The sequence below is a fragment of the Rhipicephalus microplus genome, chromosome 3, assembly GCF_043290135.1.
Source record: "Rhipicephalus microplus isolate Deutch F79 chromosome 3, USDA_Rmic, whole genome shotgun sequence".
NCBI lineage: Eukaryota > Metazoa > Arthropoda > Arachnida > Ixodida > Ixodidae > Rhipicephalus > Rhipicephalus microplus.
In genome coordinates this window covers 208,349,610-208,377,115 of record NC_134702.1, presented here as the reverse complement: position 1 = coordinate 208,377,115, position 27,506 = coordinate 208,349,610, and the positions used below count along the sequence as shown (strand labels likewise).

Sequence of the window (27,506 nt, the reverse complement as noted above, 5' to 3'; positions counted from 1 at the left end):
AGCCCGGGTCGCTTGCCGTCAAAGACGGCACAGCACCGTGCCACCCACACTTGGTAGGAGCACTCAACAAGCAGACGCACGTATTGCTTAGCCGCTTGTCGCGACAGGGAATGAAGAAAACGAACGGTGTTGAAAGTAACACCTGGGTGGCCAAACAAGCTAGATATCCTTCGATGGAGGGCAGCTGGTAGTGCGCACTGAGAGAACACGTGAACCAGGTCCTCCATAGTGCCACAAAAAGGGCACGCTCCTCGTTGAGGAATTCTTGTGAAGGGCATGAACTTTAGAGGCAGGCACGCTTTCTTCAAAGATAACCTTGGAAGAAACCAAGTTTCTTTTCCAAGATAACCTTGATATGGGGCTTGACTGGCATAGCTGAACCTATGTACGTAAGGAAACTAAACAACAGGGATCGAAATATCGTGGCCCTAGCTGTAAGATGACAAGACAAGGCACCGATTTCCTTAATCCTGTCGGTCAGCTTTTGTCTTGCTGACCGCCAGTTTTCAGTAGTCAGGTCATCTGGCTCGAAATGGGAACCTAATATACGTAGGCGCTTCTGTATGGGGACGCCATGTACAGGACGTAAACTGGAGGGAGCACAGTTCAGATACTGACTGCGCTCTTTGACCTATTTATCCTGGCGCCGCTCGCCGAGCAGTACCCCTCCATAACGTCCAAGACGGTGCAAACGGTTGCCTCGTCCGGGACGACAATAGAGAGGTCATCTGCATAGGCAAACATTGCCACCAGGGGGGAACCTGGCGGAAGGGGAAATCTACCCATGCTGGTGTCTGTAGAAAGCCTCTGCAAGAGCGGCTCGAATGCGAGCACGTAGAGAGCTGGCGACAGTGGGTCGCCCTGTCTGACTCCACGGCACACACCGAACGACTCCGAGACGCGATCTTGTATGACAACAGCATAACTAGGACGAAAGTAGAGAGCCCTGACCATGCTGATGAACTTGGAACTGAAGCCCGCCTGCTTTAAAACTTTAAAGATGTACTTATGACTGATAATATCAAAAGCCTTTTATTGATCAAAAGAACAAAGGATTCCATTTAGGTTGCGTGAATTCGACCATTCTATAAGGTCCCTGATAGCAAAACCATGAAGTTGGCACGATCTACCTTGGACACAACACGCCTGGTACGGACCCAAAACAGTACTGAGCACTGGAGTGAGTCGAACGGACAGGCACTTAGCTATGACTTGTAGTCACAGCTTAGGAGGGTGACGGGCCGCCAGGCTCTCAGGTCGGTGCGTCTCGTCTCATCCTTGCACAGGAGAGTGATCCGCCCCTCCCTTTGAGTTGCAGACAGGGTCCCCTCACGGAGAAGCCTGTTTGCCAATGTGGTAAAAGGCCCCCCAAAACCTTCCAAAACTTGACATAAAACTCGACTGTCAAACCATCTGAACCTGGGCTGCGATTATGGTTCATGGATTTAAGGGCTGCAAACACCTCCTCTTCGACGAGAGGAGTGTCACAAATATCAAAGTCCTCGTATGTTTTGGTGAAAGGAAACGAGTACGGAGTGGGAGGTGGTTCGGCGTAAAGGTTCTTGTAGAACTGTCTTGCCACCTCTCATACTTCGTCCTGCGTTTTCACTAAACTGCCTGTGTTAGGATTGACTAAAGAGGTTATCGCTGAGCTCTTCCTAGCCAAGTGTCTGCGAAGGACATTTCTGCTGCACCAAGCCTCCATTTCCCACTGCTCTGCGCGTGCTGTGGCCCGCAAGCGGTCCCAGCGTCGCTGGAGCAGGACTCTATATTCTTTGCGCAGTGAAGTAAGAGCCGCGGTTACCCCCGGGCCACAGGACAATGGCTTTGAGAGCAGGAGAATCGCGTCAGAGACCGCTTTGATCTCGGCGCGCTCCTCCCGCGCCCGCCTCTTGCCCCAATCCCGAAAGCGCTCCGCGACTCCGGCCTTCACCATGTCCCAATCGCTACCACCTAAGTTCTGGTCGCCAAGGAGTGAACCAATGAGATAGGTCGCTACATCTTTTGTGGCGTCCTTATCTTTAAGTAGCTGCGAATTCAGACGCCACGGTCGCTTGCCCCATGGCACTAAACTAGAGTCGGCAAATCTCAATGCAAGGAGGCTATGGTCACTCAATGCGGAAGAACACAGCCAGCTAGAGTGCATGCTAGGAGCAAGCGAGGGCGAGACATAAAAACGATCGATCCTCGACCGGCTCCCCCTCCCCGTCCAAGTCATTCCTGACTGGAGAGGGCGGAGGGAGCGCCAAGCGTCGACAAGCCCCAGCTCTTTAACAAGCTCCCGCAACTCTAGGTCGCCGTTTCGGTCTCTAAACTTTGGAGTTCCTTTGCGAGAAACGCGATCCGCTTGTTCTAAAACACAGTTGAAATGGCCTACTAAAATGACACGGGAAGGGCCAACTAGATAAGAATCTAAAGAGTTAAAGAAATCTTTCTGCTGTCCATACTGCTCTGGAGCATAAACATTCACAATTATAACGCCAGAGTCAAGATCCACCGACAGAACACGGCCATCCGAATCCCTGGCGTAGCGTAGCACAGAACCGGTGAATCTTCGCATTAAAATGACAGCAACTCCCCGGCAACGTGCGCCGCCATAATTCCAGTAGGATTTGGTGCGAAACGTTCTGTCGAAGTTCTTAATCTGTAGCAATCTAGACACAAATGTTTCTTGCAAAAGGAGAATGTCTATTTTGCAAGACCAAGCTAAATGGATAACCTCGGCTTGTTTCGCTACTCTTGTGATACCTCGACAATTACAGGTAGCAATAGTGAGAGAGGAAGCCATGATAAAAGGTAGGAGAGAAAACATACACTAGGATAGACAAGAAGCGAAAAGAGAAACACAGAGCAGGAAGGCAACAGCAAATACTCGAAGGTATCAGCTGCTGAAAAGCTACCTAAAATAAACCTACGAACGAGAGTCCCCCTTGGAGAGGGAGTCCTCGTTCGTGGACGAGTACCTTGTGTCAGACATTAACGAACACTCGCAATTGCCTGGTCCACAGTTAGGGCAAGAAGAACTGTTGTTCAACTCACCCATGGTACTGCCCGTGACAGTCGACGAGGTAGATTCATCGTCAGACTCTGTCGCTGCGGGTCGCTTCGGAACCGGGAGGTCGTCCTTAGGGCTGCCGGGGCCGCCGCTCGGAGCCGCCGCCAGCCTCTCCTTGGAGGGCCCTGGTGATCGGCGGGCACGCCGCTTCTTGCCCCGAACAGCGTCGGTCCAGCTCATGGGTTCGTCTTGGTCCTCGGCAGCAGGGCTGGTCTCGGGTGCACCGACAGGCGAGGCTGAAGACGGTTCGGCGACAGCAGGAAGGGTGGGTGCCTCAGCTAATTCCAACCCTGCCTCCTGCTCTTCCCCTCCTGGAGCCCGTTCTCTAATGGGCTCCGGCTGTGGCTGGGTCGAGCCCTCGGCGTCGCCTGGAGCAGCCTCCCGGTCCTCCGCAACGCCGCTCACCTGCTCCTGGTAAGAAGAAGAAGCTACAGGCGGGGCGGCCGACGAACTCGTCCACGCCTTGCACTCTAAGGGGCCATGATCGCCGCCGCAGTGCTTGCATTTGAGCACGCACTGGTCGTGACCAAAAACCAGTACACTTCGCCGAATAGTGCCCGGTTCTGCAGCATCGCCGGTAAACCCGCGCGACACCCTCGTACTCAAACTGTACGATGACGTCCCTCACCTGGTGGAGGTTGAGGACACTCTTGTGCATCTCCATTCTGACCACGAGGATGCCGCTCCAGACTCCCGGCAGAAACGCCGATTCCTCTCGTGACACATCCAAAACAACGCCATACATTCCCAAAAATTGCGCTATGATGCGCACATTCGCGTCCGCCGGGAAGCCAATAACGCGCACTACCTTGACCCGAACACCTCGGTACTGGAACCTGATCCTCGCATCGTGAATGGCGAGGGCTGGATCGTCGGAAAACCGCCGACTCGCCTCGTCGTTCGCGAATGTCGCTTCAAACTTCCCCATCCCATAATCCTGCACACAATTCAGCTCACTGAGCTTGACACGCTTTACAAGCTCCCTGCAAATGTCGGCACTACCAACGCACTTAAGCGCGAGACAGACGTGCGATTTTCCGTGCGATGCGACGGGCGGCGTCGCATGGTGCGGCGTGCCGCATGCGACTTTTCGGGACACACAAAGCGGCAGGCTCCGCCCCCATGCGGCGCCTCGGTATGCAGGGTCCTCGTAATGAGGCTCAAAACTTTGTATCCTCGTAATGAGGCTCAAAACAAACAACATTGCACAGCCACGCTTTGTTTTATAAAAATAATTAATAAATCGCATTTGTGAACGACAAGCACGTCGTAACCACGGCAACAGCTGATTATTCACGACTCCGACAAGTAGGCCTAGCATGGCGGGCGCCGGCCGTCGCCTACGCCGTTCACACGTGAGCTCGTCATCGAGCGCTTGTTTTTGACAACACTATCAAGCATTGCGCTCGTATGTAATGCGTTAGCATACATTATTACTTTATTGATGCCATCGATGTGAAGAGAAAAGGTGGAAGCGAAGCGAGCCAGCGCAGAGACGCCGGTAGCTGTGTTTACTGCGAAATGACCTTGCATCGCTGCTCACGATCTCCGATCTCGCTAGCGGTTTCTAAACGGGCGTTGTCGTGCAGAAAAGGCATACTTCAAGCATCACTTTATTCAATCCGGAATAATATAACGTCACCAGGGAAATGTACTCGATGTTTGTCACGCCGCCGCAGTCGGCGATGTCAGCAAATCTACGCTCGCACCGCTCCATCGACTCGCCTAGAGCCTTGAACCACGGGTGATGGGGGCGGCGACAGAGAGATGGCGCCACTAGCATCATGACGCCACTCGTATGCTCGCGCTGTGATTGGCTGCTGCCATGCGACGGTGCGATGCTGCGACGAAAATATCTGGACGGTTTGATGCTCGCCGCACCGGCTATGCGGCGGTGTGACGCGATGATACGTCACGAAACGTCACCACTCTGGCAGTCGCATCGTCGCACCGCACGCCAAATCGCAGAGAAAATCGCACGTCTGTCTCGCGCTTTAGGCACGCGCGCGAAGTGCACCCGCGGCCTAATCTGCGAAAGAAGGTTGGTAGTCATCGTGGTAAACTACCACGAGGCTATCAAGTCAGTTAGAAGCTAGCCTAACCTGACAAAAAAAAGGAGAGAGAAAGGGGACGAAAACCGACGAAAAACCAGTGCGAGAGTCCGCCGGGTCACCGCATGCGAACAGCGGGTCTCGTCCCACTTGAACCAGCCAAAACCTCCTTCAAACGACGAAAGGGCGGCGCTAGTCCCACCGGGAGCGGACCGCCGCCCTTTCACCGAAGAACGGTGGAAAGTACTCGCCACTCCTTTCGCAGAGTGAAAATCGCGGAACATTTCCAGTACACGTCGATTGAAACCGCTAATGACGACGGCAGCTAACAGAGGTAGAGTATCTATCCATGAATCTGATTTTGGTCTTAGAAATTAGGCCTCACCCAAACGGGTAAGGCCTCCCAAAAATTGGCCTATAGGCTCATTGGAGTGTCCCTCCCCACGGCAATCTTTAGTAAAAGGCGAAAGATTAGTGCGTAGCAACTGAGGAGAGACCTGAGCGATGACCAAGAAAGAGGCCATGCCGGCGCATGGGACTGTGTCTGACAACACCAAAAAGTCAAGTTTCAACATATGTGATTTGCTGAAAATCGACCTTGTACGTCTTATCTGTCTAAACGAACACACGTGGATGTACTTATTGCAGAAGTGGAAGCAGTTCTCTTATGTAATGTACAACAATATCTCTTTTATTCTGGTGAAAACATCAAAAGTTGTGCGCCACTCTATATGCGTACAACGTTCCGAAGTGTCCTATTGAAAGCGTGGTCAGGCACTGTGGTGCTGCCCTCTAGTGTACACTCAGGCAATCAGAAAGCGCGCCTGACTCGTTCTGCCACTGAGTGACGGCGCCAGAAGTAGCCAAACAAGAACATCTGCGCGTTTAGTATACATAGTGTGCACATGCGTCACGCAGCGCCCCTTCGTCACTTCCGAAATGCGCCACCGACATGCCTGGGTACCTACCGACTCCGTCGCCCGCGTTGCCTCCTCATGCTTGTGCCCGTTTAGTTTTGCCTCACGATGCCAGTTTGAGGGCTGCTAGTGAGGCAAGTTGATTGAGCAGTCCCCGAAGAGGGATCAGAGCTTCGGGGTGTTTCTTCGCCGAAAGTTATTAACTAAAATTGAGAACGCACATTGCGATTTTCCGAAAAGTACCGGCGTGTTTGGCTAGCGCGGATTAACAACAACAACAAAAAAAACTACTTGAAGAAACTCGGTGATATTTGCGCCTTCAGGTGTAACTTCATTCCGGGTAAGTGCCATAGCCAAGCACTTACCTGCCAACAGAGATATAGCTTACCAAGATACTGAACATACAAACTTGTCCGCGACCACTGCGTGCACAATCAGAGTCTCAGGGAGGCGGTTAAAATCGTGACGGCGATCGCTGAAATTCGGTTATTGCATTAAAACAAACTGAAAATGGATGCGAAACAATATTAGTTAACTTTGAAGTATAACCCATCTGTTTGAGTTGGGGGGGGGGGGGTCAAATTTTAAAAAATTGGTCCATCCCTTAACACGGTCTTTATCATTTTCAGGGACTCCACTGTACATTAGCGTACAAAAAAAATAAAATACAAGGTGAAAAAGGTGTCAAAACATATGCGAACAAAAAAAAAAGTGATGACTGGCATTAACGCGGCACGCCCCAGGTGAAGTCTCTATCTGCCTCGCATAATATTTTCCTCGGCTCTTTCCACAAATTTCAATCAAAAAGGCTCAACATCAGCCCTGTTAAAACCACTTGGGGAGGGGGGGGGCGCTGCTGTGTTGGTGGCGTGGGCTGCACCAATATATTAACATTGATAATATATCTCTTGTAAACTTGCCTAGCTCAGCCCGACACGTTTTCGATGGGAGCTGCTGCGCTTCGCTCATCCACTCTTAAAATTGCGGCTCGAGAGCCTTTGGGCTTTCACTTGTTCTTGGGCCATACAATTTGTAGTGTCTGTAGTGAAAGCGCCTGATCTCCTGACCACCCCTTCCTCCAAGGCATGAGAAAGAGTACTCCGAGATGCGAGCCTATAGAAGTACATCTCCGGACCACACAGCGAGCTGAGGAGGTGGCGACCAGGGACGGCCTGATCGCCATTCCTCTGTGAATTCGTTTTTCACTTAAATAAAGTTGTTTCTCTCTCTGTAGTGAAGGCGAGATAATGGGCCCTCGTAGGTCGTGGCGGGCAGCCGGTGTACGTGGTGGCTGGTATACGTGTCGCGCATCTTGATTTTCTGGTCTTGTATCGAGTGAACAAACGAGACTTTCCTGATACGATGAGCTCGTTAAAGTACGACAACAAAAAACCCCACTGCTCCCCTTTCAACATCGTACACAGCAACAAATGACGAACACCCAACAAACCGCGCTGCAGCACGCGAACTGCCGTAGATACCCAGGGAGGTACCCGGGCATGGTGGGAGAGGGCGACGACAAAATTGACATCACATGAACACTATGTATTCGTGTTCAGTTGCAGAAATGGTGCGTAGCAGTGTTTTAAAGGAGCACTGACATCAAATTCGAGATGTGCCCATCGCCCGATCGATTGGTACGCATAGGTCTTCTTGGCCGACTTTGAACGGCATCCGTCACGCGGGACTTATTTTAGTTTTATGTCAAACAGCGTAGAAAAGCTAAGGAAAAAAATGAAAATTAGACTGCCCTGCGACGTCGACATTAGTGCCACGTGTTCGGTGTGATACATTCCACAAATACCTTCCTGAGCACGGAGACCTTTCCTTCCTTCGTGTTTCTGATTGACGATACGATAGTAGCGATGACGAGTATGATCTGAGTGTTCTCATCGTGGCGCCGAAGCACTAAAACGCACTCGCTCGTCGCGTCTGATCGTCGCATTGGATTCAATGATTCAAAAGAACGGCGAAAGAAAAGAGCGTGATTAAACGTTTGGTTATCGGTCAGCATGTTGGCGAATCGTGAGTTGCGGTCGTCTCGTGCGAAGCACGGAAAAAGCGCAATGAGGGTGTCTTTTTATATCACGTATGTGTTGCACACCAACACGACCACAAGCTATCAAAAGTGGAACAGCGTATAGCCAGATATCATCGCTAATAAGTAACGCAGGTATCGTTTAAGTTTAGTTCATCTGTAGACTTAGCGTCCTCGCAAAAGTGGTAATACCGTGTTAACCACGAGAGGCTGTATAGGTGGGGCCATCTGGAGGCGCAAGAAAGAACTTGGTAAGCAGGAAACGTATTCTATTTCCCCGCTGATACTCATTCGCGATAGATATAATGCATTCACCCCTCTGCGTATACCTGAATGCTTTGCTCGCCAAAAGACACAAATATAGCTAACTGAGACACACGAGCGAACATGGCTGAAGCGTGCATACTCGGGCACCTCTGCAATGCTGCTTGGAACAGCATCCATTTCGCAATCACTTGTCTGCAAAAGGTGGATCGAAGCAAAAATACATCGCGACGTCGCGAATTGTGGAGATTTCAAGCTCCCGACTATGGTATCGAACCCGAGTCGACACTTTGTACGGTGGCGACAGCAATGCAGGTGACAAGGCATGACTGATGTGTCTGCATGGCACTTGAAATGTTTGCGGAGCAGCTGAGCCTGATGTCACTCTTTTCTGTTGAGAGGTGGTCAGCTGTGGCGTGATGTGGAGGTGACCGCGAGGTAGCGCTGCTGCTGGTGCTCCATGGCTTTTTTTAGGGAAAACCAGAGCCCTGAGGCCAACAGTGTAGCCAAAGACGAACCTAAAGAGGCACAAATATTCAAGCCACATGAAGTCCGTGGGAGAAGAAATCGACGTAAGCACAAGGGCTGAGCTAAGTCAGACGTAGGCTATATTAACATGCAGCGTGGCAGGAATAGGTTAAAGCGAGGAGAGATAGAAGAGCAGTTGAGGCAGGAGGAGCTGATGGTGCATGGTGTTGTGGAGACACATCTTCGGGACCTGGAGCAACCACCCTGCAATCCGTACTACGTATGGGAATATTGCAATAGAACAGAAGGCAGCAAAAAGGGGGGTGGAATTGGTGCATTTATACATAAGAGCATGGGTTGGCAAAGAGTCAAGCAGGGATGCAAGGAACATTTATGGCTAAAAAGGAAAGTGGCAGGGCAAATGACACTCTTTGGTTTCGTGTACTTGTGGACGGGAGCGAAGGCCAGAGAGGAAAACCAGGCAATGGTGGAGTGTATATCAAATGACATTCAGGAGTTATGAGGAGAGTGCGAGATAATTATACTAGGAGATGTGAATGCACACATAGATGGGTATACTGACTCAACAGGTAAAATGATCATGGATATGTGTGAAAGGCTTGATTTGATCATTTGCAACAGTACCCAGAAGTGTGAAGGGCAAGTAACATGGCAGGTAGGAAGGCTGCAGTCAACGATGGATTACGCACTGATGTCAAATAGGATGTATGATAAGCTCAGGGGAATGCACATAGATGTAGGTGGCTCCAGAAGTCTGGGTAGTGATCACAAACGTATCAAGCTAAGTTTTGGAAGAGCAGTGAAAGTGGGAAGGAGACAAGATGAGCAACTACAGGAAAATTTTTATTCAGAAAGGCAAATTGAAATAGTCACTAAACAAATTGAGAAAGTAATCACTGAGGATAACTAAACAGTGTGGACATACACGAATCTAATTAGACTATTTGAGCTAGAGCTTGCTAAGGCACGTGACAAGTCACCCCGGAAAAGAAGACACAAACCCAAAAGTTGGTTGGATGAGGAAGTTAAGAGAGCCATAGCAAAACGTCAGGAAGCCTCTAGGGAACACAGACATGCTAAGCAGCGGGGTGAACCGACAGATGATGTTGAAAGAAAATGGTAAATCTTTCTAAGCTGCAGAAGGAATCCATCCCTTCTGATGAATGAAATAATTAGAAGAAAGGGAGCCCAGTGACTGGCAGAAGTACCTAAAAAAGATAGAAAGGCAGCTGCGAAATTTTGGAACCTTCTAAACTCCCTAAGAAATGAGACGAGCCTAGAGCAGAGGTTTATAACTACAGCTCAAGGTGCTAGGCTAGAAGGGGACGAAGCTATTGAATATATAAGAACAAGGGTGACAGAAAAATTTCAACACAGAAGTGCTTTATGCACCACAAAAGACAAGGATGAATCAAGTGGCGCAATGGCTTCATTTTCACAACAAGAGTGGGAAAAGGCTGAGAAAAGGGCTCCTGGTAGTACATCAACAGGCCCAGATGGCATTCCAATTATGCTGATAAAGACATAGGGTCCGAAGTCTAAACAGACTTTGAGAGAGGCAGTGAGCAGAACAATAATCGATGGTGAAGTCCCTGATGGATAGAAACTTAGCAGGATGAGCATGATCTATAAAGGAAAGAGGGACAAAGATGACATAAACAACTATCGCCCTATAACAGTGACATCAGTGGTCTACAGGCTGGCAATGCAGATTATAAAGGAAAGACTGCAGGCATGGATAGAGGACGAGGGGGTGCTGGGGGAACTGCAGAATGGGTTTCGGAAGACAATCTGTTCTCACTGACGCAGTGCATCGAAATAGCAGAAAAAGAACTCGGGCCTCTGTGGCTAGCATTTTTGGATATCAAGGGAGCGTACGATAGCGTGGTTCAAGAGGAATTGTGGGGAATACTAGACACACTGGGTGTGACAGATGGAGTCACTAATCTTTTAAAGGAAATCTATAAAAGTAACAAGGTAGTTATAAAGTGGGAAAAACAGGTATGCAAGCCCACAGAGGTGAAACGGGGACTTAGGCAGGGGTGTCCACTATCACCCTTGTTATGATGTACCTACAAGGAATTGAGGCCAGTGTACTTGGCTTCAACCTCTCTTTAGTCAAACAAGGAAAACTCATTGATCAGGCACTACCAGCATTAATGTACGCAGATGATATAGTGCTAATGGCCGACAACAAGGAAGATTTGCAGAGATTGATGGACATCTGTAGTAATGAGAGAGATAGGTTAGATTTTAGATTCAGTAAGGAAAAATCAGCAGGCATGATTTTTAATGATAATGAAGGTAGTGAGATTAGAATACAGGAGGTCACACTAGAGATAACAGATAAATACAAATATCTGGGCGTATAGATAAGCAATGGGACCGAGTACCCAAGGGAACACGAAATATACATGACGACTTAAGGTAACAGGAATGCAGCAGTGATGAAAAATAGGGCACTGTGGAATTACAATGGGTATGATGTTGTGAGAGGAATATCGAAAGGGGTCATGGTTCCTGGGCTGACGTTCGCCAATGCGGTCTTGTGCATGAGATCAGAAGTTCAAGCAAGATTAAAAATTAAGCAACGTGGAATAGGTAGGCTTGCTTTAGGAGCTCACGGGAATACACCAAATCAGGGAGTGCAAGGTGATATGGGATGGACATCATTTGAGGGCAGGGAAGCTAGCAGCAAGATAAAGTTTGAGAAGCGATTGAGGGGAAGAGCGTTGGGCTAGGAAGGTTTTCAGCTACTTGTACATGAAGAATGTCGATACAAAATGGAGGAAGCGAACCAGAAAGCTGACTGGTAAATACTTAGAAAACAGCAGGTGGCCAAACCAAAAAGAACTATCGGTTAAGAAGAAGAAGGAAACGGAGACTGACATGTGGAGAATTGGCATGATTAAGAAGTCCACACTAGAAATCTATCAAACTTTTAAGCAGGAAATTGCCAAGGAAAGGATCTATAATAATACTCGGGATAGTTCTCTACTGTTTGAGGCCAGGACGGGAGTTTTGCGAACCAAGACATATCGGGCCAAATACGACGGGGTAGACACAGTATGCAGTGCGTGTGGAGAGGAAGAAGAAACTGCCGAACACTTGACAATTTTCTGTAAAGGGCTTTTAAAGGAAAGGAATTTGAAGGAAAAAAAAAGATAAATCTAATGGTTAGTTCACTAAGTTTTACGGCTAGGTGGTGTTAGCCGCCGCCCAATCTAAAGGGTACAGCCACATCCATCCATCCATCCACCCATCCATCCATCCAGCGCTAGAAATGGCGGTATTGCTGGCCGTTTTGAATAGTGCTAGATACCAGTGATATAAATCAATAAAAGTGATAATTATTCATCCCTCAGTTGCGTTTTATGTCGAGAACCGCTGCTACGGGGTCTATAGCTACTCCCTGACGCGAAAACCTTGGTATGAGTAAATTTGATAGCAGTGCTCCTTTAAATAAGATGTGGAGCGTTCTGTACAGTTTCCCATAGACATGGGAGACGTAGGGCAAGCGTTCATTTATAAGGTCTCTTGCACATCTTATTGTAGATTTTCACTCGAGGCCTGTTTCCATGTATTTCGCGGGAACATTCACCCTCAACCATTCTTCTTCAGGAATATTTGTGGATTGCGTCTCAGGGTGCAAATATGCAATGACCTTTATTTCTCCTTCAGCATTTAAATTGTGCAAATGGTGTTTCTGCCTTTTGTTGTCACTAAGAAAAAACGCGATTATGATTTCCCATTTCTTTGTTCTTGACTTGTTGACTTATTCTCGTGTGTTACTTTATGCCAGTAAACTTGTTTTTATTAGTACATCATAGGTGCTGCATCGGAAGGAAATTAATAGATATCGCAGCTCTGCAGGCATGCACGCGCCGCACCTTCTGTATTCGTGCTACGTCACCTGCGTACTGCGACGATACAGACGTTATACGCCATCGTTCGCTGCTGCCTTCTCAATCGTGTAGACCGCTAGAGCGGACTGCACTGCGTTTGCAGCAAGCGGCACGTGCATCGATGCACGCAACTAGGAATGCACGATCGGCTCCTCGTGACGAGGCGCGATTTCGATGGAACAGCGATGCTTCGCACAGTGGCAGGTCGCAACAGACTCACGTAAGAAAACCAACACGTGTTTCCATAGCTCCCCATATGACCCATGCATTAAAACCTATAACTGAAGTATTCCGACTCGATCGGCCAACAGCTGCGGCTGTGGCTGGCTCCAGTCGGCCCGCACGCAAGCACTCGCGCCATAAATGAAAGATGACTTGCGCCGTGGCCATGCCGCATCAGTCACAAAAGCAGTATTTTCTGTTCTTGCTATTTTACTGCGTTATTTTTTTGTCCCCGAGTATACTCGGCTGCAGATACATCATAAAAAAAGTCACAGCTTTGCCGCAAAGGCAAAGCAATGAACGCGATAGCAACTTAGGAGGTCACGCGCAGAATAGCAAGGAGATTGAAACGTGCCCAACGCTTCTCATGCACAAATGACGCACGAAACGTACTCACAGGTATACAAACGAACGCGCATAAACGTCTCAGTTGTTGCTTCGCCGTGTCCGAAAAGCGCGCCCTTTTCGCAAATGGAGACCGTGCAACAATTGCAGTGACCTTTGTGCGCCCGGGGACTACTACAGAATCGCTATGGTGCCTTCTAGCCACCATAAGAATCGCCCAAGGCTAGCCAGGACGCACGATTCTTCCCACTGCGAGATAAGGATGCGAGAGTGAGCGCCCCTTACCTCTCTGCGGCGCAAAATACGAGTGGGAGATGAGAGCACGCGCCGCCACGTCGTCACGATGTTGCTATACAGTGGCTAGACTCTGTAATTGTGGCGCGTGCTCAATGCGCCATCTTGCTGGCAATGCTAAAAACATGTTAGTTACGCCTTTCCCCCCCCCCCGAGATTCCTTAGCAGCGGTAAGTGGTAGATATATGTAGGTTGCCGTTTGAACATTGAAAAGGTACTCCTCAGTGGCTCAGTGGTTAACGCCTCGCACTCACGGGTCCCAAGTTCGATTCCGCGGGAGTCTTTTGCTGGGTTATTTTGCTTTTTTGCGTTTTCATATATATAGACACGTATCTATATACAGTGAGTGACGTCGACGAAGGCGGCAAAATCCAGCAGAGGGTGTCCACAGAATTCCTATCGCAATAAGAGCGTAGCAAACCGAAATTTCAGCGGCAAAATTAAAGATAAAATGTAAGACATACAGTGCCATGACGCTACATTTGAGCTTTGTTTTTTCACGCCTGTATCGCACTGGATCTTTCGTCGTATGTTAAGACTTTTTTTTTCGTTTTATTTCGTGCTAGCATTGCGCAATTAGGTACTCCTGAGGTACCCGAACCTGTGGCAGCGAACTTTGATATTTCCTTGCTAGCACTCAAGCGAGCTCGCCTGCGTATTTACTACGTACAGGGGTGACGGAAAGAAACGCTAAGCGCGCCGTTCAGATCCCACGTATTTGTCGCACCGTGTCGCCGCGTGTCTCTTTGACACGGCGTTGAGCATCCTCCCACATGGAAAGAGAGCGCACGGCTTCGCGTTGCTCGCGCCCTCTCTCTTTATAGGGAGAGGGCGCGTCACGAAGCCTCGTGCGGACACGGTGCGACGGATACGTGGGGTCAGGCCTTTAGCTTGGTCATGCTAGTCTGGTTTGGTGTGGTTAGTATGCATCACGAATTACTTGTCTGTTTTTTACCACAAGTGCTTGAGAAGGAATGCGCCCAGAGGAGCAGGGAGACGTACTGTTTGCATTTTTCTTTTAATTATTCGGACAACTATTTTTGCCCACCGGCTGAAAAGCACGATACATTCAAGCAGGCCATTAAAATTTCTATTATACACTTATTCGGCTTCGCTAATATTATGATTTTATCCTCCCCCTTTCCCATGTTTGCATGCTCTTCAAAGGTAAGCAGTAGGCTGCTGCCTTTACACGAACATTGAGTCCCCCTACTGAAGCATATTAGCTACAGTGAAGCTTTTTTTTAAACTCTATTTAGGCTCCCCACCGAAACAGAGTTACGCATAGCTCCTGCCAGCAACCACAGCTATGCGGCGAAGCCCCATTCTGTGTTTGCCGGCGTATCGCCGATCGACATACCTGGTTGTGAACGAGCGGCGATGAAAGAACACCGCCTTCCGAGACTGTGCCACTGGAGCACAAAGGCCATCTTTGCAGCCTCGGCAGTGGATTTTTGGGGGGTCGTGCTTATTGAAAGGACACTAAAGAGAAACGATGGCTTGGTCTAAATTGACGAACTGTACTCTGAGAGCTCTCATGCCACATGTTTCACTATAATAAACTTATTAGCGCAGAAAACCAAGGCGGAAGTTTCACTTTGAAATGTCACGCCACATCTACTTACGTGGCATGAAAAAATTTATTGCATCTTTTTTTGCATTTTTATGACATTGCCTTCTTTTATGACATTGCCATCTTTTTTTGCATTTTATGACATTGCCTGAAACAAAATTTTCTGAAGCTAGGTCCATGGCACTTACAGATAGCAATGTCCTTCATTTAAATCAAATACAAGCTATGTAGCACCCACTAAATGCCTTCAAATACCTATGACGTCCTGCCCTTTGGGGCTCGAATCTCAAGGTGGCGTCTCCACGCATTTTGCTTTTCGCACGCTTCGTTTTCTCATTTACCAAGAGTTGTGTCACGTAAAAGTGGTACTTTCAAGATTTTGAAATTGTACTTTACTACTACGCGAAAAATCGTTTAGCTCTTTAGTGTCCGCACCACCGAGATAGCGCTCTTGGTAAAGAAGCTTGCTACAATGGCGGCGGGGAGGCCTGCGCATCAGCTTCGCGACAGCGCGCGGTTTCCAGCGGTGTTTGAAAGACAGACACGCAATTCTGCTACATAAGGTTGCCCATATACAGTATTGTAGATGACTAGATGCTATCAGCGTCCCCTTTAAAACAGGACATTGATAAGCTTGTCACCAGGCTCTTTATGAGGCGGTGCTTCTCTCCTTGATTTGGAAGCAACTTTTCTCCCTAGCGACAGGCTCAGTCAATCACGAACGATGCTTAGTTTCAACCTGCTATTGGGAATGGCCTGTTTCCACACTGAACCAACACCACTAATACTTCCAGATGGTGTTGACTGCACACGGCACTTTAAACTGCGTCGTGAATGAACGGGTGCAAGGTGCCTATGTTGTGATGACTACATTTACATAGTTTTGTTCTCATTTAAGCTTTGCATTAAAAACAAGACATCACATCTAAGGACAGAGAAACTCTGATTAAAGAAAACCAAAATTTTGTTGTGATTTACACTTTATTGCGACTTTCAATGAATCCCTCCCTAGCCACTGTTTTCTTTTCCTTTTTTTGTTTGGGCAGAGGACCTATGACATATTTGCAACTGAACTCAGATCGACAAAAAACCCTGAGAAAGAAGTAAGAAAAAAACACATAGAAACAGAAAAGGAAAAGAAATGCATGCTTCACTGAAGTACACAACGGTAGCACTTTCACATACGTACACAGGGCAGATTATACAAGCAATAGAAAGTGGTGGCAAAGTAAATAGGATCCACAACTCCGGAATGTCCACCCTGGGGCAGGTGTTTTGTGTATAAATATAGATATCATAAATAGGTGTAAATAAGTTAGATGCAAGCTAAATATAAATAATAAGTGGCATTTGACTGTTGCAGTTCCTTTGAGAGCATGACAAAAAAAAGAGCGCCCAGTCTAATGACTAGCCGGACTGTCAAGTAAGCATACGTGCCAGCTTCAAGCAAAGCTTGTGAAGCACAAATGTGCGTTCTCTGGTGACTGAGACAAAATGAAAGTGCGCAACGCACTTCTTTGGTTTAGTATGAGTGCCCAAAAATGCGGTTGTCATCCTTTGGTTATCAGAGCTTATCACATAGCCATTAGTAATGCTTGTTCTAGTTGTGACACAATGAAGTGAAATGCAAAATAGAAAATTTGCCCGAGACATTCACAGTGAAAGAAAACTCAGAACCAGGGCCCAGATTTTCTCATAATCGAATATGTCTTCACCCTCCCCTATGTCTGTTTTAATTCTATCACAAGTGTTTTTGCTTGTTACGGCAATGAACTCGATGACAAAATGCACAAAGATTGATTATCACGAAATGTGAACCCTGATACGAGTTGTTTGCCCTACCCTGATACGAGTTGTTTGCCCTACAACTTCCACAAAAAGACTTTTGGAAGCAGCTGCCAAGAATTTAAAACACTATACTATATTAGAAATAAATAACTACGATATCACCACATTTGGAAAGAAGGAAAAAAAAATCTTGGTGATGAATATGCAGGAATGCACACATGGAATTAAGCTGCGCGTGTATATCTGATAAATGAATAAATCTCTGTAGGTGTATAGTAAATATATCTTATGCGCATGTATATATAGCTGCTCAAGGTGGCGCTTTAGTATAATCTCAAAGTAAAGCTGGGGAGCTTCTCTGACGCGTCGCTCCCGCAGGGTCCATGAGGGTGCCAATTAATTTCACCATAAGAATGAAGCAAAGCATAACATACTTGTGCAATGGACGCCTACGATGAGGTGGCATTTTTGACTGAGGACAGTGAAGAAAGAGGCCAAGCCACGTTCTACGTTGAAAACTATGTGAATGTGATGCCAGAAATAGATGAATAAAAAACATGACTTCTGACAAACAGCTGCTTGCGAAACAGAAACGAAGCGTATGGTGTCTTCCCATAATTCGATGTGCCGAACCAAGCTGCCATATAAGAATGTCTAAGAGAAGCTTGATGTGGGATAACGTATGCCAACAAAACGTAAGCTCCAAAATAATGTAAACGCACTGCATTTAGACAAAAAAAAGATGATGAATTAGAAAAGAGTGTGCATTTCAAATAATTTCAGTTGGTACATTCAATTTCCTGCCACAAATGCACAGCACAGTCTCACCAGCATGAGGATCAAATTGACGATGTAGCAAGCATATGTGCATGGATCAAAATGGTAGACGTCCAAGCTTGCGAACTCCAACCTTCTGGGTTCACTCACATAGAAGGGTATAACCAGTCATAGGACGACCTTCAGAAAAGAAGGTCACAAAACTTAAGGAAAGACCTCCAAGGTCAACAAAATGGTCTTACTGCATGTGATTGAGCAAAGACGAGTGCCTCGTGACAAAGTAAAACATCGAATGTTACCGAATCAATGAAAGAAACCTAGTCCTGGCAATCTCCAAGAAAACATTGGCACCCCAAAGGACACTGAGGGAGCAATGCTCGGACACCATGGGGAAGGAGTGTTCTCACAAGCCTAAGCATAAATGACCGGACCCCCACTGCACAACCTGTGTTGTGCAGCACCAGTTGGTATGTGCATACAGCTGGAAAAGGGGAGACATTGGCGAGTTGGCGGCACCCTTCCCATCACTCCACTGCTGCTCCTCACAGGTTCACGACGCTGTCGCCATCCCTCCGAGCGTCCAAGTCTGGAGTCGACGCTTCGGGTGTGGTGTCTCTGCTGGTCTGGCGCAGCTTCTCCTGCATCTGTGACAGCATCTCTTGCATGCGCCGGATCTGTGTGGAAAAGAAAAAAGTATGCGTTCCTCAGCTGCTTGTGGAGATGAAATAAAGTCATTCGTTATGGCGTCTCTGCTGTTGCAGTGCTGGCTGAAAAGTGATGAGTTTTATTTTTCATAATGAATGCCACAATTTAATGAAGGCTGAACACAAACACACATTTACAGTGCTTTATGAATGCAGGAAGCCTGTCTGGTTTTCTACAGCACAACATCTCTCCTTACTAGAGGCTCGATTTGTAGGCATTAAGAAAGTGTGCTTTACGCATCATGAGTGGGTAGTCAAAAACATGTTTTAGCCCTTCAATACCTAAATATAGGCACAATAAATTTCTACATAAATGCAAATAAATTCAACTCATGGACGTTCTCGACTTGCATCTACAACAGGAAAGCATCAAATGTTATTGTTTATGGAGGCAAAAAGCCATTAACAGTTAAACATAGCATGGCAGCAAATGTAGTTTTTATGCCATAGTTTGTAGAATACTGCCCCTCCTTTATAACGTGACAGCGGTAAGGACATAACATAAATACAGGACATATGATATGACATAAATAAGGACATATGACATAAATAAGGGATGTTCAATATGTGCAGCGCTGTCTGTGGACAAGCCCGTAAGCTCGCTCCACCATGCCTCGTTGGACGCGACAACAAAAGCAGTCAGACTTTTCAGCTACTGGTTATTTTATCTTCATTCTGCAATGACTTCTCAATGCTTCGTGGGTTGTTCAGGCAATGAGGGAGCCCTGACAATGCTGGCGACAAGGTAACACTAATTTTATTTGAGTTTATCAGTTACCTGAATGACGAAATAGAAAGTGCCAATGTGAGCTTGTTTTGTCATTGAGATCGGCACTGTGTTGGGGTTTCTAAAGGACCAGTGCACCCAAAAGTGCTCTTCAACCTCAGTTCTTATTACTCCGTGCAATTTAGTTACTCGCTGGCTACATAAGCTAGACGTGCAGGTCAATATTGTGATATGCACATTTCAAAACAGACGGCCTATGTCACACATGCCGGAGAGAGCATGATTGATTACCATCAGTTTATCTGCGTTACAGATTGAGAAAAGCAATGGTTAAGGGGAGATGCTACTCGAAGACACTTTTTCTTTATATTCACCCTAGAGCATTGAAACTTGAGCTGTTCATGGAACTTTCTATGCTGATTTCAAATATATAATTGGTTTTCTTGCAAGTTACACACCTTTAGCTCTGCAACATGACAAAGTGAAAACCTTAACCCTTTTGCCCCCCCCCCCCCCTCTTTTCATCTCTAAAATTCTGTAATTTTTTTACCAGTCATAGTTCATAATGCTTCAAATAAAGTGTAGAGTGCAAAGAACTAATTAGGAAGCACATACAAAATATGTCATGTGCGTAAAAAATAATACACGTAAAAAGTCCATATTTCACTTACCCTAGTAAAGGAATACGTACAATTTTTTATGATACAATAAAGTATTGAAATATAAACTAGATAATTGCATTTGTCATACTTTGAAAAAAATTTGGGCAAATTTCATGCAGATCCGAGCACTAGAAGTGCCCGAAAAAGGAGGGGCACATTGGAAAAAATGGCAAAATTTGTGTTTTGAGAAAAATGAGTTTTAAAGTTAAAATTGAGTTCTTATTTATGAAAGATATTATTAAATCAGATGAAATTTGCACACCAAAAAGAAAAATCCTTCTTGTAGTGGCCACTGCGACTAAAATTCGCCAGCACCATCAGTTTGTTACTCTCGGCGTTTTCGAGCCGACTCCTCACAGACATTTCGCTCACAGACAGGGCCATGAAACGCTTGCCGAACTTCCGCTCTATCTGGCAGAGCCTTGTGCCAACTGCAAGCTAGGAAGAAGTTTGACAGGACTGCGAAATCCAAACTGTCTAGTGTCATGCCATTTTGCAGCCATGTTTGTGCCACATACCATCGTACATAATGACAATGTCGTCCCTGTCAAGTTCTTTCACTGCGAGCTCTTTCGATCTCTCAAGATTGGAGCTAATGTCATCCATTGCCGCATCACGAACTTTCCGGCTGACGGGTGTGAATGACTTTGATGCATTGGCTTTCGCAAGCCAACAACTGCCGCAAATCAGACCAGCTGCTCGTAGCCTATTCCTACAGAGCGCGCCGCACAACAGCTTTCACTTGGGAGCAATGCCTTTTTTCATTCATAACGGAGATGATTACACGAGAAAAGCATTGTTCAGCTGCGCTGCTCGACAAGACATGGACCCCGCGAATAGGTTTCACAGCACATACAGGCGTGCAGCGGCCAATGGCGGTCCCCGATTCATACCATGTGATAAGCCAGTCGCGACGCGAAAAATGTGCAGAAGAGCGAGTTTTTATATTATTTCTTGCACTGCATCAGCGAGAGAAACTGTTATTTGAGAAGTGAGGCTCGACTCTTCGACTCATGCGATCAACAATGGCTAGCCGCGGCACATTATCAGCGGCAAGCTGCTCGTAGACTGCACACTTTCGACCTTTTAACAGGCACCTTGTGCTCTTTAGATGAAATTTTAAAGAATTTCCAGTCAAGTCTCGACCTGTATTATTTTTTTCATAACAGTAGAGGTACTAATCTTATCAAAACAGGTAAAAATTAAAAATCGATAATCTTGAAAAAAACTCGCGTTTTTCGACCCGCATCTCCCCCTTTAAAAATCACACTGATTGTGATTAACCTATGTAGGCAGTGCCACAGATGCTGCTGCTCGCATCTGCAGGAACTCAGTGTCACCACGAGACTCGATCAATGCAGAGATTCTAACAAGAATCTCTTTGCAAGCTTTGCAAGGTAGCATGCGCTGAATCGCATAGCCTGCATGTCGTATCTGCCCTTCACTTTACACCCCTTTATTCCTCCTGTTACGCTATAAAAGCACTTCTTCATGTTTAATTCATGTTCACTTATCAGTGTGAGGTTGTAGCAGTGAAAGAAACAAAAAAAGAGGCATTTGCCTGAAATTTGGTCTGTACTCGTAACCCGTATGTTACCTTATATTCTAAACCATTTCAGCTTTGTAAGAAGGCTTTGCATAATTTGGACAAAGCAGTAACAATGGACAAATCGGTTGTTGACACCTCACTCCTAGAAATGAACTTTAACAAGGTGCTTGATTGGGCTGTTTGGTGCTGCATGGTAGTCGAAGAAAGTGCTTAACAGCGCAAACGACAGGAGCGGATAGAAGAGAAGAGAACAGGGTGCTGCTAGAACTGTTTCATCTAAGAAAGATACAGCTAAATTGTACAAGAATAATATCGTACAAAAAATGGCACTTTCAGGGCTCGTTTTTCCTCATTAGACACAATATTAGTGAGAACTAACACACTGTTGTCTGCTGGTTCTCATTAATATTGTACAAAGGTCACATTGTAAAATGTGCTTTGCAGTCATTCGCTTTCTCAGGGCAAAATGTGTTGACATTAGGCACCATCGTAGGCATCTATATAGTGAGAAAGCGTGCTTTATTTATGATGGCAAACAGATGCATTATGGCAGTGCTGTAATGAATACAAAGAACAAGATGAAGACAGGACATGCGCTCTATTCACAACTAAACCAACATCGTCATGCAAAAAGAAAATTGTCAAAAAGGGTGCAAAGCAAACTACATCAAGATAATAACAGTGAAAGGCCACGCCCTGGTGATAAACATACACAGCAATAAACACATTATGCAATGGCACTATAACACATGTGTTTATGAGGTACTCGAATTCTTTTTTTCGATGGGCTCACTGAATTGGCTGACGCATTTATCTTTTACTATGGTGATGCAAAATGGTTCAATCCTGATGTCTTGAAAGGACAGTGGTATCGACAAAATGGGGATTCCAATAAAAAATTTAGTTGTGAGTACAGAGCGTGCCCTGTCTTTATTTTGTCCTTTGTATTCATTACTGCTCCGCCATAGTACATCAATACAAACCCAACCCAATTCACCAACCCATCCGTTCTTCTGCAATGTTACGATGGCAAGTTTTCGTAGTGTAAGAGTGACCTTTCGATCTGAAAGGTGACTCGACTCGCACCTCATCGCAGTCTGCAGCAATGACTGCTGTAACATATGGGCCCGAATGAATCCAGGCATGCAAGCTCCCAGATGAGCCTCATCGGGAAGAGCCAAGTTTCAGAAACATTATGCAGCACTGCTTTCCAATTGAAATGCTTTCCTGTTGTGCCAGAATATACGTTCCCCTTGTAGAACTGATAACCCATATGGCAACTGTGGCTACCATGTTAAGAAAGCAAAAGGCAGCAATTAAAATTAAGATGGCTTATGATAGATTTCAGTGACAAGTACATCAGCACAAAACAGTAGTTGAAGTATTTATATCAATGCTTGGACCTCATAAATCCATGCCTAATTCATCAAAAAAAAAAAAGAAACTGCGCCGCCCCAAGAGTATTGAAGAAGAGGCAGAGTGTGTTAGAAACAATTTCTGCTGAGAGTGTTTGAAAGATTACTAAGGCTAGATGGTGATTCAAGTGTTCCAGCTTGTACCATCTACAGTTGCTAAATTTCCGTACATAGGCAAGCAACCTATTATGGAAGAAAAAGGCTCGACGTTCTGTATGAACGCTTTCCTGAAGCACCAAAGGCATATGACTCGTATCCACAGTGGGCAGAAGCGATATGACATGCCAGTATCATACTTTCTACACCCAGACCCATGTGCCACAATAAACTAATCAACAATGGCCACTGGTTGTACTGGCTTTCCCAGAAGTGGCTTTCTATCTGAACTTGTGTCTTGATGGGCTCCACAATGACATACCTTCCCCCTTTTTTTTTTCAATGACATTGCATTGCTTCAAACGTTCATGTTCATTTAACTCCTATCTCCTTTTCATTTTTTTACCTTATCAAAGGTCCCACTTTACCAAATATGTGCTTTTCTTCACACACTTGCGAAATCAAAGGTAGTGAAACTAAGGCAGGTGACCACGGGGACGCAGCACAAGTGGCAAACACATGGCAGGCTTCAATTCTCACCTCTTCGTCTTTCATCTGGAGCAGGCGATCAGCTTCCGATATTCCGTCGTATGTGGTTGGCACCGAATCTCTGCCTTGCTTCCTGCACGCATCACATACGCGTGTCAAAAAAACAATAGGCACAAAGAAAAAATTTGAGAAAACAGTGCAACAACCAGGAGTTTTATGTGAACCACTGAGCTTCTAGTATGTGTTTGTGCCATTGAACCTATTAGTACAAAACAACAAATTGGCATAATTTGTCCTCATTGGGCACATCTACGGTACAACCTCGACACAATGAATATGCATATAATTAAGTACCAGTTATGATGAAATAAATGTTGAATACTTCTACGATTAACACCATGTTATGAGTGTATGTTTGTAACTAAGCTTTAGACATACTGAAGCCATTTCAGTGAGAGGCATGACTTTGTTATAATGAAGTTCAGCTGTGCTGAATTAGAACACGAAATACTGCCCTAATACTTTCAGGGCAGATCTTTCACTGCAGCTCATACAATCTTCAATATGGTCTTAAATACTTGATGGCACGGATTAGACACAGGACAGGGGACACTGACGCACAGGACAAGCGCCAAGTTCTTTCTCAGGCCTGTGTCAAGTTTACACTATCCACTATTCAAGTTTATAAACCAACTAGCCCAGCAACGAATTTCGTTAAACTTAACTATGATCTTAAGAGGACTATGAACTAAGTAGCGAATGGCACGTGGGCCTGAAGTCATGGGATGCTAGCAACCTTGATTTGGTAACAGTGACCGGGCAACCAATAAAACTGCAGCACGAATTTCCGAAGCAGTGAGGGCCACTAGAAATGCTGGCTGCATATCTTTCGTTCTATGAAGGATGTCATGCAACATTTAGATATACACCTTCGTAGCAGAGCTCCCAAAAGATAAAGAGAGGCCAACCCCGAGACCAGTTTTAAATGAAGCTAGTTCATTCATCCCTGGGCCTAGCAATTCTGCAGTGCCCTATGGAATTGTTAGACAAATTTATCAGGGTAAGTAATAAAAGCAGTTATACAAATTTTATAAAGGACAAAAAAATATTGTTCGATAAAAAATAGAGGCTCTCTGACACACGCAGTCTATTACTCTAACAAAATCCCACATCAGCTCGTGGCAGGCTTGAGCATTGAAGAACACCAGCAATCTTCAGGATTCCTTCCTCAACGTTGCTGGGGGAATTCAAATGTACCTATTTTGTGACAAAAAACCTTCTCCAAAAGCACTGTGTCAGATGTCTTGCAGAAGATAACAGTATATTTAGCCATTTAGTTTTAGATGTTCATCCAAAGCAGGCACTCCACTGGTTCTGGTCATATCTAGAAAATTCATAACCTAAGATGGTTTAAAAATGTGATGTGGTGCAGAAACCAAAAGATAGGAATGCATTCCATAGACTCTTCTTTGATAAGAAAAATGAAAAAAGTAATGTTGGCAAAAAAAGATGTCATGCTTTAAATGCAACCCATTGTTAAAAATTTGATGCTCAAGCCTAAGGGCGTTTTGAAAGTTAGTCCATATGGTGTTTTCCCTAAGCCAAGAAAGAGCTCAAAAAGTTTTGATGAGTGCTTAACAGGTTTGCTGTCCAAATAGTTTCTGCAAAACTGTGTGTTTTCTATGAAATTCTGTGTTTAATCTGTTGAGTGTCGAATTTTTTTTTAGAAAAGCTTTCTGATATAGTCCAAATACTTTATTCTGTTTTTTGAATGTACGAAATCTATAAAGTCATAGAAAATTGTAAAAAAAAAATTAGGAAAACTGTTCTGGTGCAGGCATTACTCAGAACTGCAAAACATTCAATGGTATTTTAAGTGTGGTATTCCTCGAAACATAGGTCTACACACAGTGCCTTATTGCTGCCTTCATACATAACACGCGTCGCCATCTGCTTTGTGACAAGTTATGCTAGCAACCACAAGATATCTTCTCTGTGTGGGCTGCCTTGGGCTGCGTAAACTCAGTAATCAAGGAGAATGAGAATACCACATGAGTACCATTGATGAACAAGCTAACAGCAATGCCAATAAAAGATAAAAATCAAGTTTTGTGCACCTCCGTTCTGATCACACGGTGAAATGAAAACCATGAAATAATGTCACCCATCGGTGTTGCCACAGACTGCAAGATGTACTAACACTAGAAACAGGGATTCAACAGCCGAAGTAGAGTTTGGAGCAACTTTTGAAGCAGAAAACTGTTACTTTTGGAGCACTAAAATTCGAATTTCGAGCAGATTAGAAAAAAAAATAACTTTTTATCACAAAAGATTGAATTTAGAAAAAACAAAACAAAAACATGTACAAACCTTTCAACATCACCTAAATTGTGCTGAGTGAAATTGAGCCCTACTATTTCAATAAAAGCAGTATTCTCAACTACCCAACTATGCAACAAATGATGAAGTCCACATCATCATTTCCTGCACCTGTCAAATCCTTATACAGACTTTGCAAATTGAAATGTGCATCTGCCATGCTGGTGAGCCTAAAATTTAGGAGATTTGTAAAACTGAGGTGTAGGAGCGGCAAACAAAAACAAACGAAAATTGCAGTTTTTTTTAAAGGTCCGTGCAAATATCATACACAGCTGTAAATAATTACCAGTAAGCCACTGTAACCTTTTTAGATGGATGTGATCATACTAGTACTCACAATTATGCACCATTATGCATGGGAAATAGAAAAAAAAAATATGTCCCATGACTATACTGCTAACAGCCCCTTTCAAATCTAAAGACGCTTTTCTACAAAACACCACTGTACTGTGGCAAAGGTGGCTTAAGCAGGGTCTTGCATGGGTTAAAACAAGGCCAAGAAATTTTCAAACCGCTACACCCCCCTCCCTTCTTTCTTTTGGTTCACGATGGAGTTAGGTTTCGGGCACTTTTTAACTCGCTTGCAAGGCCTGTTCGACCAGATAACGACGCGCGTTCGATGGCCCAACGCCGGTTATCTATATCGCAGGACGATGCGACTTCGAAACAGAAAGATGTTTTATGGCAACCAATGTGGTGGTAGCAGACGTCGGCCTTCGAAGCACGTCCAATTTGTTTGCGTGCAGAAAACGCGGCACACTGTTTCACTTTTCAATATGCCATAGTCGTGTTTGCTGACTAAAGAATTCATGTTTCTCGTGAAGCGTTGTCAATGCATTTTTGGCGTCGTCCCGCCGATTGGTATCCGCTGTGGTCAGTGGACAGACGAATGCGTAGCATAATACGTCTCTAGAGTGTTCTGATCTAATGAGTATATATCACATCGTCCTTTAGGGTTAGGGTTTGCGTGCTTGGATTGACTGATGACGCAATATTGTGGGCAACCAACCTGCATTTCTCGCTCAAGTAGCGCGACCGATTAAATATAGAGGCAGGACGAACCTTTTGGCACAGCGTGGCGCTATTTCAGCAAATTTCATGGTTTTGATTCAGCTGTTGCACCTCTGTGAAAATCAGTTCTGTTTATCTCCGCAAAGAGGTTAAACATTAATTTTCAATGCTTCTTCTAAGTCTTAGAAGGAGGTAGCACCTGCCAGTGAGCACGCATCATTACTACGCAGCAAAATTTTAAGCCAAGGACCGAAAACATACCCATACAGAAGACACTGCAGGACAGAAAACCACCACCATACATGTAGGGCAAAAACACTCAAAAAGTTATTGTAACATGAAAGAGACCACTGCAATAAACTTGAGTGCACGGAACCATAGGTGAAGGTTACTCTCATGGCAAAAACAAACTTAGCATCAAAACAGGAAGTTTTAACAGTTCAGGACCACGTGAAGGGGCAGTCCCCTGGCCATTTTTGCAAAGATTTACTGAAAAAAAAAAAAAAGAAGCTTTACGTGTTATGTATAGGAATACCCTTCAACGTGTGCTCTGACGTGGCATGCACGATTTATCCCATCAATGGGAAGCACGAAACAAGTAAAAAAAATGATCAATGTGGTGATGCACATACTGACCCCCTTTCGCGGGCCGCTTGTTGAGAAATCTTCTGGATGTACTGGGCACGATAGTTCTCGTAGTGTACATCGCGGGTCACTTCCTTCAGGTCTTGCATGTGCGTGCTGAGGCGAAAAAAA

At 45.5% G+C, this 27,506-nt stretch overlaps 1 protein-coding gene and 1 non-coding gene across 5 annotated transcripts in view; both read right to left on the bottom strand.

Annotated features, from left to right (window-relative positions):
- Window positions 1-5,485: 5,485 nt before the first annotated feature.
- LOC142804342 (U5 spliceosomal RNA) lies at window positions 5,486-5,611 on the bottom strand. The gene has a single exon (XR_012894608.1). It is a non-coding gene; the product is annotated as a U5 spliceosomal RNA (small nuclear RNA).
- Window positions 5,612-17,798: 12,187 nt separating this feature from the next.
- The window catches only part of LOC142804117 (septin-2-like), a 36,692-nt gene continuing 26,984 nt past the window's right edge, over window positions 17,799-27,506 (bottom strand). For all 4 annotated transcript variants that reach the window (XM_075890695.1, XM_075890696.1, XM_075890697.1 and 1 more), the window contains 3 exons: window positions 27,387-27,491; window positions 23,412-23,493; window positions 17,799-18,392 (listed from right to left, as the gene is read on the bottom strand). In XM_075890695.1, the coding sequence (XP_075746810.1) occupies window positions 18,261-18,392; window positions 23,412-23,493; window positions 27,387-27,491 (319 nt within the window). In that variant the 3' untranslated portion in view covers window positions 17,799-18,260. The remainder of the gene's footprint in view (window positions 18,393-23,411; window positions 23,494-27,386; window positions 27,492-27,506) is intronic.